The sequence below is a fragment of the Ambystoma mexicanum genome, chromosome 7q, assembly GCF_040938575.1.
Source record: "Ambystoma mexicanum isolate Mex_15411 chromosome 7q, UKY_AmexF1_1, whole genome shotgun sequence".
Taxonomy (NCBI): Eukaryota; Metazoa; Chordata; class Amphibia; order Caudata; family Ambystomatidae; genus Ambystoma; species Ambystoma mexicanum.
The window spans coordinates 564,409,265-564,425,047 of record NC_090941.1 but is presented as its reverse complement, the minus strand read 5'-3'; the positions used below and the strand labels follow the sequence as shown (position 1 = coordinate 564,425,047).

At 45.4% G+C, this 15,783-nt stretch overlaps 1 protein-coding gene across 2 annotated transcripts in view; it reads left to right on the top strand.

Annotated features, from left to right (window-relative positions):
* ATP7B (ATPase copper transporting beta) overlaps positions 1–4,600 on the top strand; it is a 1,159,214-nt gene extending 1,154,614 nt beyond the window's left edge. Inside the window, exon 21 of one of the 2 annotated variants that reach the window (XM_069640108.1) lies at positions 3,250–4,600. In XM_069640108.1, the coding sequence (XP_069496209.1) occupies positions 3,250–3,511 (262 nt within the window). In that variant the 3' untranslated portion in view covers positions 3,512–4,600. The remainder of the gene's footprint in view (positions 1–3,249) is intronic. The other variant, XM_069640109.1, reaches the window with a different exon arrangement.
* Positions 4,601–15,783: the final 11,183 nt, after the last annotated feature.

Here is a 15,783-nt window from a genome sequence, read left to right as displayed (position 1 = left end):
GCAGACAGAGCAACATGTAGAGAGGCAGAGAGAGGGGGAAGTGATAGAAAAGTTGAGAATAAATAATGTAGAGGTGACAAAAAAGGTTAAAAGAGGAAATCCTTAAGGAAGCACACGAGAGTGATGAGCAGACCAGGAGACAAATTAGCTGAGGTCAGGGAGATGAGCACTGAACCACTGAAGAACAGACCCTGCAAATCCCAAAGAAGAGAATGTGGAGGAAAGAATGGTGATCCACAGTGTTGAAAGCATCCAAAAGTTCAAGTAAAACAAGAAGCAACAGATATTTATTTCAAATGATGTGCAGTCAGTAGAGAGTTGTTAACCAAGTAATGCTGTTTCAGTAGAGTGAAAGACGAAATCCAATTGGTGTAAAGGTAAAAGAGAATGAGGTAGGCAGAGACTTTGGCAAAGACTATCCGTTCAAGGATTTAGGATAGAACTGGAAGAATAAATCTACCATGGAAATCCAATGGAATTGGGGGATCGAACTAAGGCTTCTTACAAATAGGAGCATGCCTGAGCTCAAAAGGAAAGGTAGCCGTTGAAATATTACAGAGAAGGAAGTAAGAAAGCAGCAAGGGATAAACCCTGGGAATAAGAGAAGATAAAGGGTCTGAAGAAGAGGCCGGAACAATGGTTATGCACTAGAGAACTAGCAGAGTCAGATGAGGGAGAGCAAGAGGACAGGAAAAGGGACTGTAAAGAAAAGTGTGAAATATTGGAAGTGGAAAGACAGGCACTGGATGGCAAGGACATGTGGAGAAGGGACACCTTAGTAGTATACTAAGTAGGAAAATCCTTGGGGGGAAAGGGATTTTTTATTTATGTATTTATTTTTTTGACATTTATATAACTCACTTAACCCTTAGGCATTGGGGCGCTTGTGCTTAAGAATACGGTTACATCCAGTTACATTTCAGGCTTTGTCCATGACTTAGCTTGTTTTTAAGAATATGGTTACATCCAGTTACTTTTCAGACTTAGTGCATGCCCTAGCATTTAGCTTATTGGGTTAATACATGCAAATTCAGTTACATTGTGCTACAGTTACATTTCAGACTTAGTCCATATCATTGTATTTGTACATGTGCATAATACTTTTCCTAGTTACCCTGGGTGTACCTTGTCTGCAGGGGCTAGGAGGGTACTTGGTGTGCGGATGTGGACTAGGGGTGATCCTTTAAATCTTGGTTGAATAGCCAGGTTTTGTGTTTTCCTACGGAAGGATCAAAGTGATGAGTCTGTCCTAAGCTGTGAAGGCAAGGCATTCCAGTAGTTGGCTGCGATGACAGGGAAGCAGAAGCCTCCTGCTTTTCGTCTTTTGCATCTCTGCATAGTCAACTGCCCCAGATAGGCAGATCTGGTTGGTCTGGATGGTTGAGCTTTGGAGATTAGTTTAAGGAGGTAGCGTGGGGTGATATTGGACAGACATTTGTGTGTGAGTGAAAGTATTTTGAATTTAATACGATCTCTGACTGGGAGCCAGTGAATATTTCTTCTGGTTGTGGTCATGTGGTCTGATTTGGGGATACTGAGTCTGATTGCATTATTTTGGACAATCTGAAGTTTCTTGATGTTTTTTGCCGATGAGCCTACGAAAATGGTGTTACAGTAGTCCATCCTGGAGAGGATCAGGGCTCTGGCCAGTGTGATGTGGTTCTCCACAGTTAAGAGAGGTCGGCAAGTGGTGATAAGTTTAGCCGTATATGCAGAGGCTGAGGTTATAGCATTGACTTGTGTCGGGTGAGAGTTAGTGCTGAGTCTCGGTATACCCCGAGTGCTTTGACTTCTTTGGCTACCGTGATGCTGTTACCATCGATGTCAAAGGATTTGTAAGAGGGTGGGAGGTTCTTGAGCCTAGAAGGGCTGCCTACAATCAGAATCTCTGTTTTATCGTCATTAAGACAAAGTTTGTGTTGAGCCATCCAGGCTTGGATAGCGAGGTAGATGAAGTTCAAGGATTTGGAGTCTGTGTCGTAGTCAACCGGATTGAAAGGGGTATTTGGGTGTCGTCCGCATAATTTGTGTATGTGACACCCAATTTATCTAGCCGGTCAAAGAGCAGTTTTGTGAGCGCATTGTACAGAGTAGGGGAGACACAAGATCCTAGTGAGACTCCGCATGTGATTGGGGTAGGAGGTGCTGCCGCCGTGGGGGAGAAGACTCTCATTGATCGGTTCGATAGGTATCATTCAATCCAGTTTATGGCATTATTGGAGAAGTGGGCATCGCTAGCTAGATGGCAGCACAAGATGTTGGGATTCACTAAATCAAAGGCCGCCGAAAGGTCCAGTAAGAGAAGGATGGCTAGGTCACCTCTGTCTCTTATTTGATCCATTTGGATTTTAAGATCTAAAAGGGCTGTTTCTGTGCCATGGCCAGTTCTGAATCCTGATTGCCGGAGGCCAAGAAGATTATGCGTTTCAAGATAGGTCTGGATTTGTACATAGGCCACTGTGTCTAATATTTTTAGTAAGAAGGGAACTGTAGTAATGGGCCAATAGTTGGTTGGCACATTAGGGCCAAGTGTGGGTTTCTTCAGTAGAGGGAGAACCCACGCTTCCTTCAGATTATCTGGTACTTTGTGGGAAGCAAAGTAATTATTGATTTATGATGTGATAAATGGGGGTAGGGAGGGAGAGATCAGGAACTGCAGGAGTTTGTGCAAGCAGTAATAGTCTGAGGATTCTTAAAGCCGATTGGAGGAAATGGGGTAACTTAGATGGGGGAGCCAAGTTGACTTCAGGACCAGGCTTATTGCATACTGTTCAACATGCGGGCACTGGGTCGTTTGGCATATGATAAGTCACCGTACCTTGGGTGTGAAGGAATTGAGAGAGGTGGATACTGTAGTGATGTACTTTTACTGAGGAGTTTGATTGGAAATTGTATGTTGACCCTTTTCTGTGCCACACATTTTCCTCTTACTCTTCCTCAGCCCCACAACTCCATGCCTATTTCCTGCGTTTTTTATCTGAGATTAAATAATGAGACTGTATGAATGTTGTGTTTAATACTTTAAAAGGGAAAGGAGGTGTGTATAATGTTTTTTTAATTTAGATCTGTAGCCCGTGAAAAGAAATGGCAGAAGCCAGAATACAAATGAAGCTCTATGACTGTGATGAGGACTACTTGATTTTCACATGTCCACAGCTATTGGGCTTTTCAGAATTTAGCAGGTTGTTTGAAAATGTATAGTTTCACAATGTCTGTAGCTAAATTCCTTTCCTTACTTTTTTCCACTAGTTACAGGAAACCAGATGCCGAGAATTATGAAACAAGAGCGCGTGGATGCATGAAACCTCTGACTCCTTCGCAGATCAGCGTCCATATTGGAATGGATGACAGGCGCCGGGACCTCCCTATAGACACGGACTGGGACCAAGTCAGCTTTGTTAGCCAGGCATCATTCTCATCCCGCGCCTCGGGAAAGCACAGCAAGCACGCAAGTGGAAGAAAGGGCCATGACACAGTGTCTTTGCTGATCAATGAGAATGACGAGGAGTAGTTTAGGTGACGAATACATCTGAAATATGCGAATAGCCAGAAGAGATTTAAGAAGTAAGCAGCTGATGAACAATATCAACAGAAGAATGGAAATAAGTCACAGGCTACACAGCCGAGATGTTAACCCCTGAAAAGAGGGGTTTCTATATGTATGTAAATATGTATATAATCTTTTTAATTTAAAACGTGATTTTTGCAGTATCCCGTAATGTATAGAATCCAGAAATGAGGTTGGCTCCAACATAACATATACTTTTTTTCACTTGAATTTACAGAACTCACTTAATTGTCATCACTCAGCCTTTTGCTTTAATTTTATCGAGTGGCTAATTCATTTCCGTAGTGATGTGTGGCACCACCCTAACTCATTTTAAGTTGTGATGTTACCTGGGATCCCCTTCCTACAGTAGCAGTATTGGCTTGCCAAACCAGGTCAATTAAATCTATTCATGCAGTTCTTACATTTGCAACAGAAATTTGTAAGTGACATATGAAAATATTTGGCTTGAAACATGCAGCAATAAGATAAGCAAACTTCTGCCTTTTAGAATGTAAGTAAGTAAAATAATCTTGTACAGCGCTCTTCTGCCATTTGTTGGTGGGATAGTGTGAGAGGCAGATGCAAGAATGTGGTGTTGATGGTGGAGGGTCGTAGGTACCCAGGAGCTGAGCGCAGGTGCTTCTATGGGTTTGGTGAGCTCCTTGGGACTATGTAATCTGGAGGAGGGAGGCTAAAGGCCTGAGTGTTAAACATGCTTCAGGTAAGGTTACTCACTGATGTGGAGAGGTGAAATGCAACTAAGGAGGGAGGTCTTGTGAATCATGTATCTGCCCTACGGGCTACAGATAACCTGTATTTTATATAATGTCCTGCAGATTATTTTATTGATGAATCTAAGTTCACCTGACTTAATGGTTCATTAAATAATAGTATCAACGGCATTGTAAGGTCTGTCACTCGTAAAAAGAACATAATACCCGAATGACTGCTCCACACTGAGTCAACAGTAATCCATTCTATGGGCCTCATTAGGAGTTTGATGGTCCTGAAATAAGGTACTGGTAACAACGTGAACTATCACCTTTCCAGACCAGCAAACTCCAAGTCTGCCGGTAGGGGCTGTGATCTACCGGCAGGTCTGACCTGCCGGTAATTCAGGCCCCTACCGGCAGACAATTGCAGCAAACACTGGCACCGGTATTACCGGTGCCAGTGATTGCGGCATCCCCATCCCATGGAGTCCAGATGGACTCCATGGGAATGGGGAGTTACCAGAGTCTCGACCGCCAGTAATAACCCGGTTACATCGGGATAACAGGTGGTGGAGACGGTACGGTAGTTCCTCTGTAGTTCCCCAGTAAAGCTATGGACGGATCCACACTATACCCATCATGCGTAGATATCTCAGTGGTGCATAATTATGTGGGAAACTAGATCTCAATAAAGGATATCCCCAGTTCATCTCGATCACCAATCAAGGTATATTCTCAATCAACCTGGGATTCGACCAATAAAAATGGTTGCGCTGCAGGGTGTCCCCAGCGACGGATATAGTTCAAGAAGTAATCAGAAAAGTGATAAGATAAATCCAGAACTGCTTCACTTACAGCAACAACATATAGATATTTTTTAGAACACATTTGTATTATATTTGAGAACATACATCAAACAAAACCAGAGCAGCAGCATGCTGGACAGAGTGTTAGAAGTTCCAGGCGTACAAAAGGCAAAAAGCAGGTAAAAACATAAAGAGACACATTGCGCTGCACCCCCCAGCCCCCAAAGTTTTCCATCACACAGGTTCCTCCCATTTGTGCCATATCTTCAGAAATGTGGCAGGGCATCCCTGTGCGTTGTATATTCTCCTTTCATATGGCATACATAGGCCCATATCTGATACCCATTTTCTATGCTTGGGCATTTCCTGCCTGCCCCACATCATGGCTATATTTCTTTTGGCCAGAATGGCCGCAGTAGATATCAGCAGCTTGTCGAAGCGACCATAGGAGTGAACACCCCAGATTCCCAACAACATCTTGGGCTGGGCAGGCACTAGATTTCCCACCACCCTCGTCAACTTGTCCAGAACTTGTCCCCAAAAGCAGCACACTCCAGCATTCCCATATAGTGTGGAAAAAAGTACTGTCTGCACGGTCGCATCTCAGGCAGTGCTGATGGGCTGCCCGACCACATTTATATAGCAATGTGCGCAAATAGTATGTTCGGTGGAGTATTTTGAGCTGGACCAAGCGAAATCGGAGGAGATTGCTACCTCCCTTAGGGACATCAGAGCCTCCGTCCAGTCCTCTTGGTCCATAACCCCCACATCCCACCTATGCTGCAGCTCAAGCAATTCCTGTGACGAGAAGGAAGATCTGCATTGATACATGGTCGAGGTAACTTTCCTGTCTACCTGCTGTGCCACAATATTGGCCTTTAAAAGAGAGCAAGGTGGGGCAGCGTGCAGATCCAGGAATTGGGTGTGCAACACAGGAGTAGTTTGGATGTAGTGAAAGCTTTCTGTCACTGGGAGCCCATATGTGTGTTGCAAGTTGGGGAAGGAGACCAGACCCCCCTCATCCAGCACGTGGTTAGGGTGTAGGGTGAGAATACCATCACAGGCCCATGTCCCCCATCACACCAATCTTATTTATTTCTGGAAGAAACAAGTTCCCCCTCAATGGCTGAGCAAGCATTGATTTCCCGCCCCATCCAATACCCCGTAGCACAACTCGGCAGACCCCCCAACAGCATGATGGGTTACCCTTGGCAAATCTGGGTCATTGCCATCCCCATACAGTATTTGGATAAGCGATGCCGCCCATCCATGCCCGTTCAGCCGTGACATGGGCAGCTGCGGGTCGCCATGTAACCAGTCGTTAACCACCGCCATTTGGGCGTCCCAGTAATAGTGCACCATATTTGGTAGGCCTATGCCCCCTCCCATACTCAGCGCTGTAGTGTAGACCAAGCAATCCTGGGCTGCGTCCCTCCCCACATCAAGTCCTTAAGGACTGAGTCTATTCTGGCAAACTCTGTCGCGGGCACCGGTAGGGGGGCATTCTGCAGGACATATAGATATCTCGGTAACATGAGCATCTTGAATAGTGCTGCTTTCCCCAGAAGTGTTACTGGGAGGGTTTGCCAGTGCTTCATATCTTGTAGGAATTGCTCTGTCCTGGCATATAAATTACAAGAGACAAAGTCGAACGGATCAAGACCAATATGAACCCCCAAATATTTGAATCCTACATGTGAGCCATGGTACGGGCAATCAGGTGGACTCACAAGGTCGCCACCTTTCACTGGAAACAAGACCGACTTGTGCAAGTTGACCCTAAGCCCTGTGACTGCTTTGCTATCCCAGAGACATGTAGTTACTACAGGACAAGAGACCCTCGGGTTCCCCAGAAATGTTAAAAGATCGTCCACATAGAGAGAGGTCTTGTCTTCATATCCAGTAGGCCAACAGAAGCCCCCACAAGTCTGATCTGCACACAGCTGTATGGCCAGCGGTTCCACAGCAATTGTGAATAGGAGGGGAGAGAGTGGGCAGGGGGAAGGTCCTGGACCCCATTTACCCTAAACCCAGCCTCAGGAGTTGTGTATAAGAGTTTGACCCAGTGTATGAATTGCTCCCCAAAGGCCATCCCTATCATTCCCCCCACAGGTGTTCCCACAGGACAGAGTCAAATGCCTTTTCAAAATCTATGGCAAAAAGTGCCAGGGGATCCGGAAGAACTGAGGCGCAGTCCATTACCAGATGGAGGCACCTCATATTCATATGGGTGGATTTATCTGGCAAGAAACCGCACTGATCGGGATGTACCAGTGTGGTGATCAACCGCAGCACCCGGTTGGCGAGTACCTTAGCCAGTACCTTTGTTTCCCAGTTTATGAGAGGGATAGGATGGTAGGAGGGTGTTTGTCCTTTTTTGGGATAACCACTATTGTAACCTGCCTCACATCCAACGGCAGAGCACCCACCACATCTCTGCGATGCAGGAACAGATTTAGCAAGTGTGGAACCGTCTGGCTGCTGAGCCTCTTCCACTCCTCCACCGGGAGCCCATTCGGGCCCGGAACCTTCCCAGACTGGAGTTCAGAGAATGCACCTGCAATCTCCTCTTCAGTAATCTCTGCTTCCAAATCTAGTGAGTGCTCCTCAGAGAGGCGAGGAAGCGTGATGTCACCAAATGGGTCGCAACCAACCCTTTTGCATCGTTCAGGGGCACGATTAAGTGCTTCGTAGTATTGCGCAAAGCATTCAGCAATTTCGGAATCCTCCGTATGGGCTTCTGCATCTTCATTGAAAGTTTCCCTGACGTGTCTATTTCCCTCGTTGTGCCGCTCCAGCCAAGCCAACTTTTTCCCGGCCTTATCCCCATGGGCTTGCCTGGCGTTATCTAGTTGGATATTCCGTAGTGTGTCTCTCTGGCTGCCACCAGTAATCTATGAGAGGCAGGGGAATCACATTGGAGAAAGTCTTCCTCTAGGTCTCACCTTCCATTTCAGCCTCCCGTGCCTGCTGTGACTGGGCCTTATGTTTTGCCGAGACCAGGGAGATAATTTCTCCTCTCAGCACTACCTTATACATCTCCTAAATCATTGTCGGCCTGTCCACCGACCCAATATTAAGTGTGAAGTATTCCTCGGTTTTGGACGTGAGCCCTTCCATAATTCCGGGAAAGCCAAGGTAGTAAGTATTGAAGCGCCATTCCGCCCTGTGTCTGGGTCTGCCGCTCTCAAGCTCTATGAGAAGATTCTTCTCGCAAAAAACCTGGCTGATGTAATCAAATGTGCCTTTGAATTAAGAAGGAAAATATAATCTATTATAGACATGGAGGTGTGCGCCCCGGAATGGAAGGACTAGCCCCTATGCTGTCCGTAAACCGAACTCCACACGTCACACAAGTCTAATGCAGTAGTGAAAGTGCGTACATTTGGTGGGAGTAGCTGGGTCCCTGCCCTGAAGAGGAGTACGGTCAATGGTCTGGTCCATGACATCATTAAAATAACACTATCCACAACACCAACAACATTTTAAAGTTTGGAAAATCACACTAACACAATATTGGACAAGATATGTAAAGCACTAGATCTAGTGGGCCTATCACTAAATGCAGAGAAGTGTGAGTTCAACAAACGAAATCTAAAGTTTGTTGGGCACAGGCTCTACAACAAAAGTATGCAAACAGACCCAGGGAAAATTGCAGCCATACTAGACACAACAAGACCAACAGACTTGGAATCACCTGCATTCCTTCCAAGGAATGGCTGGTTACAGTGTCAGATATATTAAGCACTACACCATAATCTACACACCGCCAAGGGGAATAAAAGAAGTCAGACTTTGCAACAGCAGAGCACATGGACCTCACCTCCCTCACTGAATTAATGCTGGATGCAAGCCCAGTAGCCATACTAGCACAACACAAACAAGGAAGCAAATCTGAAAGAAGGATGATGTCATATGGGCCTTATCTTTACAGACCTAGAAAGAGCTTACCGCCTGAAAAAGTGAGTCTAGTGGTGATATGGTCCTTTGAATATCATCACATTCCTACATGGGAAACAATTCACCAGTGTGACTGATCACCAGGCATTACTGACAATATATCTCAACCCAAAATCAAAAATGCAGCCAAGAATTGAAGGAGAAGGGACCCAGGGGGACCTGAGACTACTTGAATAACATTTCAAGATTATACACAAGCCAGGAAAAGAATGCAAAACCACACTTGGCAGGAAGGCACATTAACTTAATTACTCAAGCAGCAAACTCAGTGGCCATTATGCTGACCCAGATTTCAGAACCTGTAAAGAAAGGTTGGATAATGGCACAAATTCACAAACTGATAGCGGAGCAGAGGTGCAGCGGTGAAAGGATATCCCAGAAAAAATACAACTACACACCAGAAGTGGAAAGAGAAGGGAGGCAGGCATTCAAAAACATAAGTGAGACTGATCAGTGACCATTGAAAGAATAACTCTAAGGAGATCAAAAATTGTGATGACCAAAAGTTGGCATCAGCAAATAGTTGACACAACACATAAAGGACATCAAGGAATAGTGTCAACAAAGAACATTTCTGATACATTGTTGTTCCCAACACTGGACACCATGGTGAAGAAGACAGTAGGCTATGTCAGTGACCTTTCCTGCTCTGCCTTCCTCTTGGTCAGAGCCTTTGTTTTCCTACTCTGCTTTGCCCTTGTGTAGAGCTTTCATCTTCTCTGTCTTACCCTCGTCAAAGGCCTTCACCTTTACTTCCTCAGCCCTTTTCTTGACTGGGGCTGTGGCCAGGTTTTTATTCACCTGTTTGGTCTCCGCTTCAATCAAATTCCTTTTCTGCAGTTCTGTTCTCTGGCTTTCAGTATCCTCCCATCACCAGGTTCCACAATCAGCCTCTCCTATCCGGATCTTACTAGCATCCTCTCTTTTCCAGGATTTCAAATTTGCATCTTCGGGTCTTACAATCTGCGCAGCAATCTTCCCTTTCTCTTGGGTCTTGCAATTCGTTCTTCCACACCTGGTTTTACAGCCAGTCCACTGCCCTTCCTTTCTGCTCCAACAATTGTCTTCCTCTTCAACACCACAACTCAACTTATCTGTACCACAAATCTCCCTTCCACTCTTGCCATGGGAGCTGACCCTTATAGAGTGCTTGGACTAATTAATTTCCCGCTGATTGGCAAGAGTGGTCACATGCCTGCTCCATGGCAGGGATGCTTTTAGTCCTGAGTTCATGGGGGATGTCTTTAAATGTGCAAGCCACCATCTTCACTCCCACTTCAGTCTATGTTCCTTGCTGGCGGAGAAGGAGCTGCCAGTTTGATCCCCTGTCACATGCTTTGGAATTTACCTTGCGTCAAACAGCTCAGGGTATATATTAAGCATAACTCCTTTGGATTGGGAATTTGTATCCTTTCCCTTGTTTTTAATGGAGGCTTCAGCAGCAGGTAAGTCTGTCTCCGTTGTGATGGCATTTGTGAGGGAGACCCGAGTTCTCTCCTCCCCAGTGTTCTGGTAGTTTGGGAAGGGTGTGGAGCTCTGTTTGTGTGTCCATTAACCCTACATGTGAGGACTGAGCGTGTTTGTTCCAAAGACTGCCCCCTTTGCGGGAGGTGGGAAACCCTCCTTTCGGTTACCCCAATCTTCCCCATTTTCTTTCTGAATGCAACTCTGTAAGTAGGTTTAGCTACTGCTGTCTGGGTTTTCCTCTGTTGGGAACGAGATTATGGGAGATTTAGTCACTTTCTTGATGGTGTGTTAACATGGTTTGAGCCATCCAGCCCATGGACAGGATTTTTCTGTGTTCTTTGTGGCTTAGGTGAACCTGACTGCGTCTCCTGTAGGATCCATTCACTCCTGGGTCCACAATTCCACTCCCTGGATCCAGGGTTTTTTTTTTGTTAAAAGGGGGAAATATGAGACATGTAGTTCTTTTTGGTTGTTTACACCAAAGGTTTTGGAATTGTTCTATGACCAAAGGTTATGCTTTTACTGCAGACAGCTGCTGTTCTGAAACTGGGGATAACATACCCATGTCAATGTGGCAATATCAATGTGGTCACTTCGCCACAGTTTCGATAAAGCAATAGCTGATGAAGTCTTCCATAATGTCTTTTCCAAATCTGTATAATTCTGCTGATACTATAAATATGATTAGAAACCTAACAATGGCAGCAACCTGTTTCTTAGAAGGAAGCTTTCCCCTTGATGTATTCTTGGATATGGGATTTCTGCTTCATTGATTGCTTTCCAGCACTTTATGAAATGTTCCATCTGTTAAAGCTGCACTTGGGTGCTGAGGCATCAACAGAATACCCAAGACTGAGAAATTAGGGGGCATCTCTAAACAAAACACAGCAGTTGGAGTAAGGCTGATGGATCTACAGTGGATATAACTAAATTAGGAGACTGCTAAATATAACAGTGCTGCAGTTCAGGGAAAACACAGTTAGATGAGGGAGATGTTCAAACCCTGGCTTAATGTAGGACTGTGGTCCTGAGAAGATGTTCCCTACTCAATTTGTGGTCCGAGTTCTATCAGTCTAGGCTCTATGACCCTTCTTTTGTAGTCCCTTTTTGGAGTGTAGTATGACGTCCAGTAATATGTCTCCAACTAAGTTGCTTGGAGCTTAGTTGATGACAGCTTATTCTTCCCCCCTCTGTCCAGGCTTCAGTTATTATTGTCCTGCCCCCAGCCAATGGTTGTATGCATAAACCCAGAGTTGCTATGCTTTCTCACCCTGGTTCCGGGTACCTGGCCCTCAGCATTGCTTCCTTCTCACCTCCCTCTCTCTCATCTCTGGCCTTTCAGATAAGCCCATAGTAAGCCATGGTGAAAGGTTCTTCCCTGCCAACACAACGACTGACTTTCCTCCTTCTCTGTATGATCCCTTCCCTCATTATAATATCACTATCTCTTCGTGCAGCTTGCTCCCTCTCTGCCTCTCTCTCTCTCTCTCTCTCTCTCTCCCTCTCCATCGCCCTCTCTCTTTCTCTCTCCTCCAATGACACATCTCCATCACACCTCTGCCCCTCACCTCTTCCTCCTTGATCTTTCCCTCCAGCTCCATTCCCTCCCTCCCACCACTGCTCTTCTCCTCCTATTCTTTCCTCACACTTGTCTTCTCTCTGCTCAACTCTGCTCCTCCCAAACTTATTCACCTCTACCTGGACTCAGCCCTCTTTTATACCGTGGAACATGCCGACAACGGGACATAAGTGAGGTATCTAGGAACGCCAGGGGCCAGCCTGCAGTGTCCATGTGTGATTGGTTCTCTGGGGTACTACCTTTCACCTCTTCAGGTGATGTTCATAGTTTTGACAATGGGTCTGTAGCTCCACAGGCCAAATTGATACAAGAGCAAGCCACCATCATGGAGTCAGGTGGCTTTTCTTGTTGACTACCAACATTCTCCATGGATTATTGACTCCTTTGCAAATTCTCTCCTGGGTTCCCCAATAGTGAGTGGTTCCTCTTTTCCTGTGGTTAGTGACTCTGATCTGGTGAGTCTGCAAGCACATCCACAGTCCTGCTCATCGATCGCATGACCATGTGCGCTCTGTTTGTAGCAGCCTGTGATGTGCTAGGTTTGTGGTCTTGACTCATTGACTGCTACTGTCACATTTCATTTTTTGGGTTTCACTATTCTCCTATTAGGATTTCGGCATCTGTAAGAGGTGTGCCTGGGGGCAGGCTAGCGGGTGAAGAGAGTCTCTTGTGGATCCATCCTATTCTGCTACCACAGTGCTGAGGGTAGATTCTTCATTCCCAGGAGTGTCTTGCGCCCCTTCCCCAGATCCTCACGTTATTTTATTGATACCATTTTTGAAATATTTGCATTTGGTTTTCAAATAAACAAGAAAGGGAAATCAACAATTAACAAGGAACAAATGCATCGGCAGAGAAGTATATCATATACATAAGTGTATGAGTACATGAGATCAAATGAGCAAACATAGGAAAAAGACATTGAAGTCAAGTTCATCAAACAAGGAGAGCTCATTTTCGGGGCTTGAGATTGATCTATCCAGACTACACGGTGGCCACTGTTAATGTTAACGGGAATTATTTCCATTGCTGAGAAAGTAGAGGGCAGTAATTGTCAGAATTAATAAAAGAAATAAAGGGATCCCATATCTGTGTATGTTTGGTCAGGGTATCGGAGAGGGTAGCAGTGAGTTTCTTCATGGCGCATATGTACCACATTTTGACCCAGCACATATGGAGCGAAGGATCGTCTGCTTTCTTCCAATTTTGTGCAAATGTGAGCCTAGCCGCAGTGAGCATTTGGTTTGATAAAATTGAGTGTGGGGCTCCAGTGGTAAAAGTGTCCTGCAGCTCTATATCTCCCAATAGGATCACCAGTGGATCATGGGGAAGCCGAATGCCAGCAGTTATTTGGAGTAGGGTAATGATAGCTGCCCAGTAGGGGTTAATTGTGGGACACTGCCACCATATCTGAACCATGGATCAAACCTCTGAGTACCCTCTCCGACAGTGGGGAGGAACCAGGGGATACACTTTGTGCAGCCTATCTGTCATTAGATACCACCGGTAAAGGACTTTATGAGTTCTCTGTTATTGTAATCATATGGACGTCTTGGAAGTCCTCTTCCATATCATTTCCCAGGATGTAATTGGAATCGTGCAACCCAAATCTTTTCCCAACTTTTCATGTATAGCATCATCTCCTCACACGCACCGCCCGTTAGTAGTTTGTGTATATTAGAGATCTTGCAACAAGAAAGGTTAAATGATACCAGCTTGTCTAAAGGCATCATGCCTCCCCCTGCCCCTCTCCTGTTCTCAGAGTGGGATGCCCAGTGTCTAAGTTGCATATAATGAAACCCCTCAGACTCTGGCAGTGTGAAGGTCATTTTACATTACTCAAAGGTGAGGGGCCCCCCCTTCTTCATATAATTGGCCCAATTCGCGCAACCCACCCTCTTTCCATCTGGCAAAGCTACCTGATGCTAATCCTAGAGTAAAATATGGGTTGTCAGAAACTGGCGTCATCTGGGAGGGGTGGGTGGTAAGTTGGTATGTGCATACCGCTCTGTCCCAATAAGATAAGCTAATCAAGGTGGAAGGTAGCAACATATGCTTTGGGGGCCTATGAGAAGATGGCAGCCATGGTAAAGAGGCCAATGGAACACCCAGAGATTCTTGTTCAAATTCTTTCCAACGATTATGTAGCCGCGCGTCTTCAAAATCAAATACCACTGACATTTGTTTTGCAAGCAGATATTGGCATATATTTGCCACCGCCACCCCTCCTTGCAGCTTTAAATGAATTAAGATTCTCCTAGATACTCGGGGGCGAGGTGGATGCTTCCCTTGCCAAATAGATTCTAGATTGCAAAGATGTAAGAGAGTAAGATGGGACTTGTACTGGGAGGGCCTGGAAAACGTTTAGCAAATGCAGAAGTAACTTCATCTTAAACCCAGTTCATCTACCAAACCAGAAATCTCAATGCTTTTCCAATGGTCAAGAACTTGACACAGTTCACAGAAGATGCCCCAGAAATTGTGTTGCAAAAGAGAATCATGGGAGTGTGTGAGGTGAATCCCCAAATATTTGATCTGTGTCCCGCCCATCTGAAGGGGTAATTTCGCTGAAAATGCTGCAACTATGCCTGAGGCATAGAAATGTTGAGGGCCGCTGATTTACTATAGTTCATGGCATATCCCGAGATCTGTCTGAATAAATCTAACTCTGAGATAACTGCCGTAAGTGTAGATGTCAGAGTGATCATCACAAAAATATCATCAGCAAATAAAGCCAGCTTATGTGAAGTCGTGCCTGTGTCAACCTCTGTGATCAAAGAATTGCCTCGCATTCTTATTGCGAAGGGCTCAAGAGCCAGGGCAAACAGCAGAGGAGATAAGGGGCAGCCCTGTTGCGTGCCCCGATGAATGGAGATGGGGTCGGATAGTTTGTCATTCAATGTAATAGACCTATGCGAGTTATGAAACTCTGTTAAATATGACCAGCTAATGCTATTGAAAGCTTTTATCGCCTCAAGGGGCAACAAAGCCATTGGTATCTTTTTTTACACCAATCCACTGCATTAAACACCCTGCAAATATTATCATGAGTCTGGCGGTCTAGTATAAAGCCTGACTGGTCTATTGTATTGTATTTGTCATTTATACAGCACCCTTTCCCCATGCGTCTGGCCTCAATGCGCTTTGTGGTTGGGACACCCTCAGTGACCGTAGTCCATGTGTAGGAGGTTCTAAGAGTTTGAATTAAAGATGCTTGTGTGCATTTCTGCTGGGTTAGGTCTTAGGTGGGCTTGCTAGGCTCCAGTAAGCAGCCCGGAGGTCAGGCACATGGGTGCGTGCTGTTGATGGTTTAGGATAGAGTTCTAGTGCTGGAGATTCAATGTGTGCCCAGCTAGACCTAATTGTTTTTTGTTGGTCGTCGCTGTATACTAGTGGCAGCGATGTTGAGGTACGTCAGGGGATTGAGTCTAGGCCAATCAGTTTAGGAAGCAGGGGGGCAAAGTGCTTGGCCAAGACTTTAGAGTAGATGTATGCGTTATAATTCAGGATGGCTATGGCTGGCACACTGAACATTCTTTGGGGTCCTTCCCTGAATTGAGTAGACGAGAGAGAGTAGAGCCAGCCATAGGAAATGTCACACTACTGGTTACTAAAAAATTATTAACCGACCTAGTAAGGGGTTGCACAAGTTAACCTGAGAATTTCTTGTTAAATGTTATAGAGAATCCATCTGGGCCTGGGTATTTG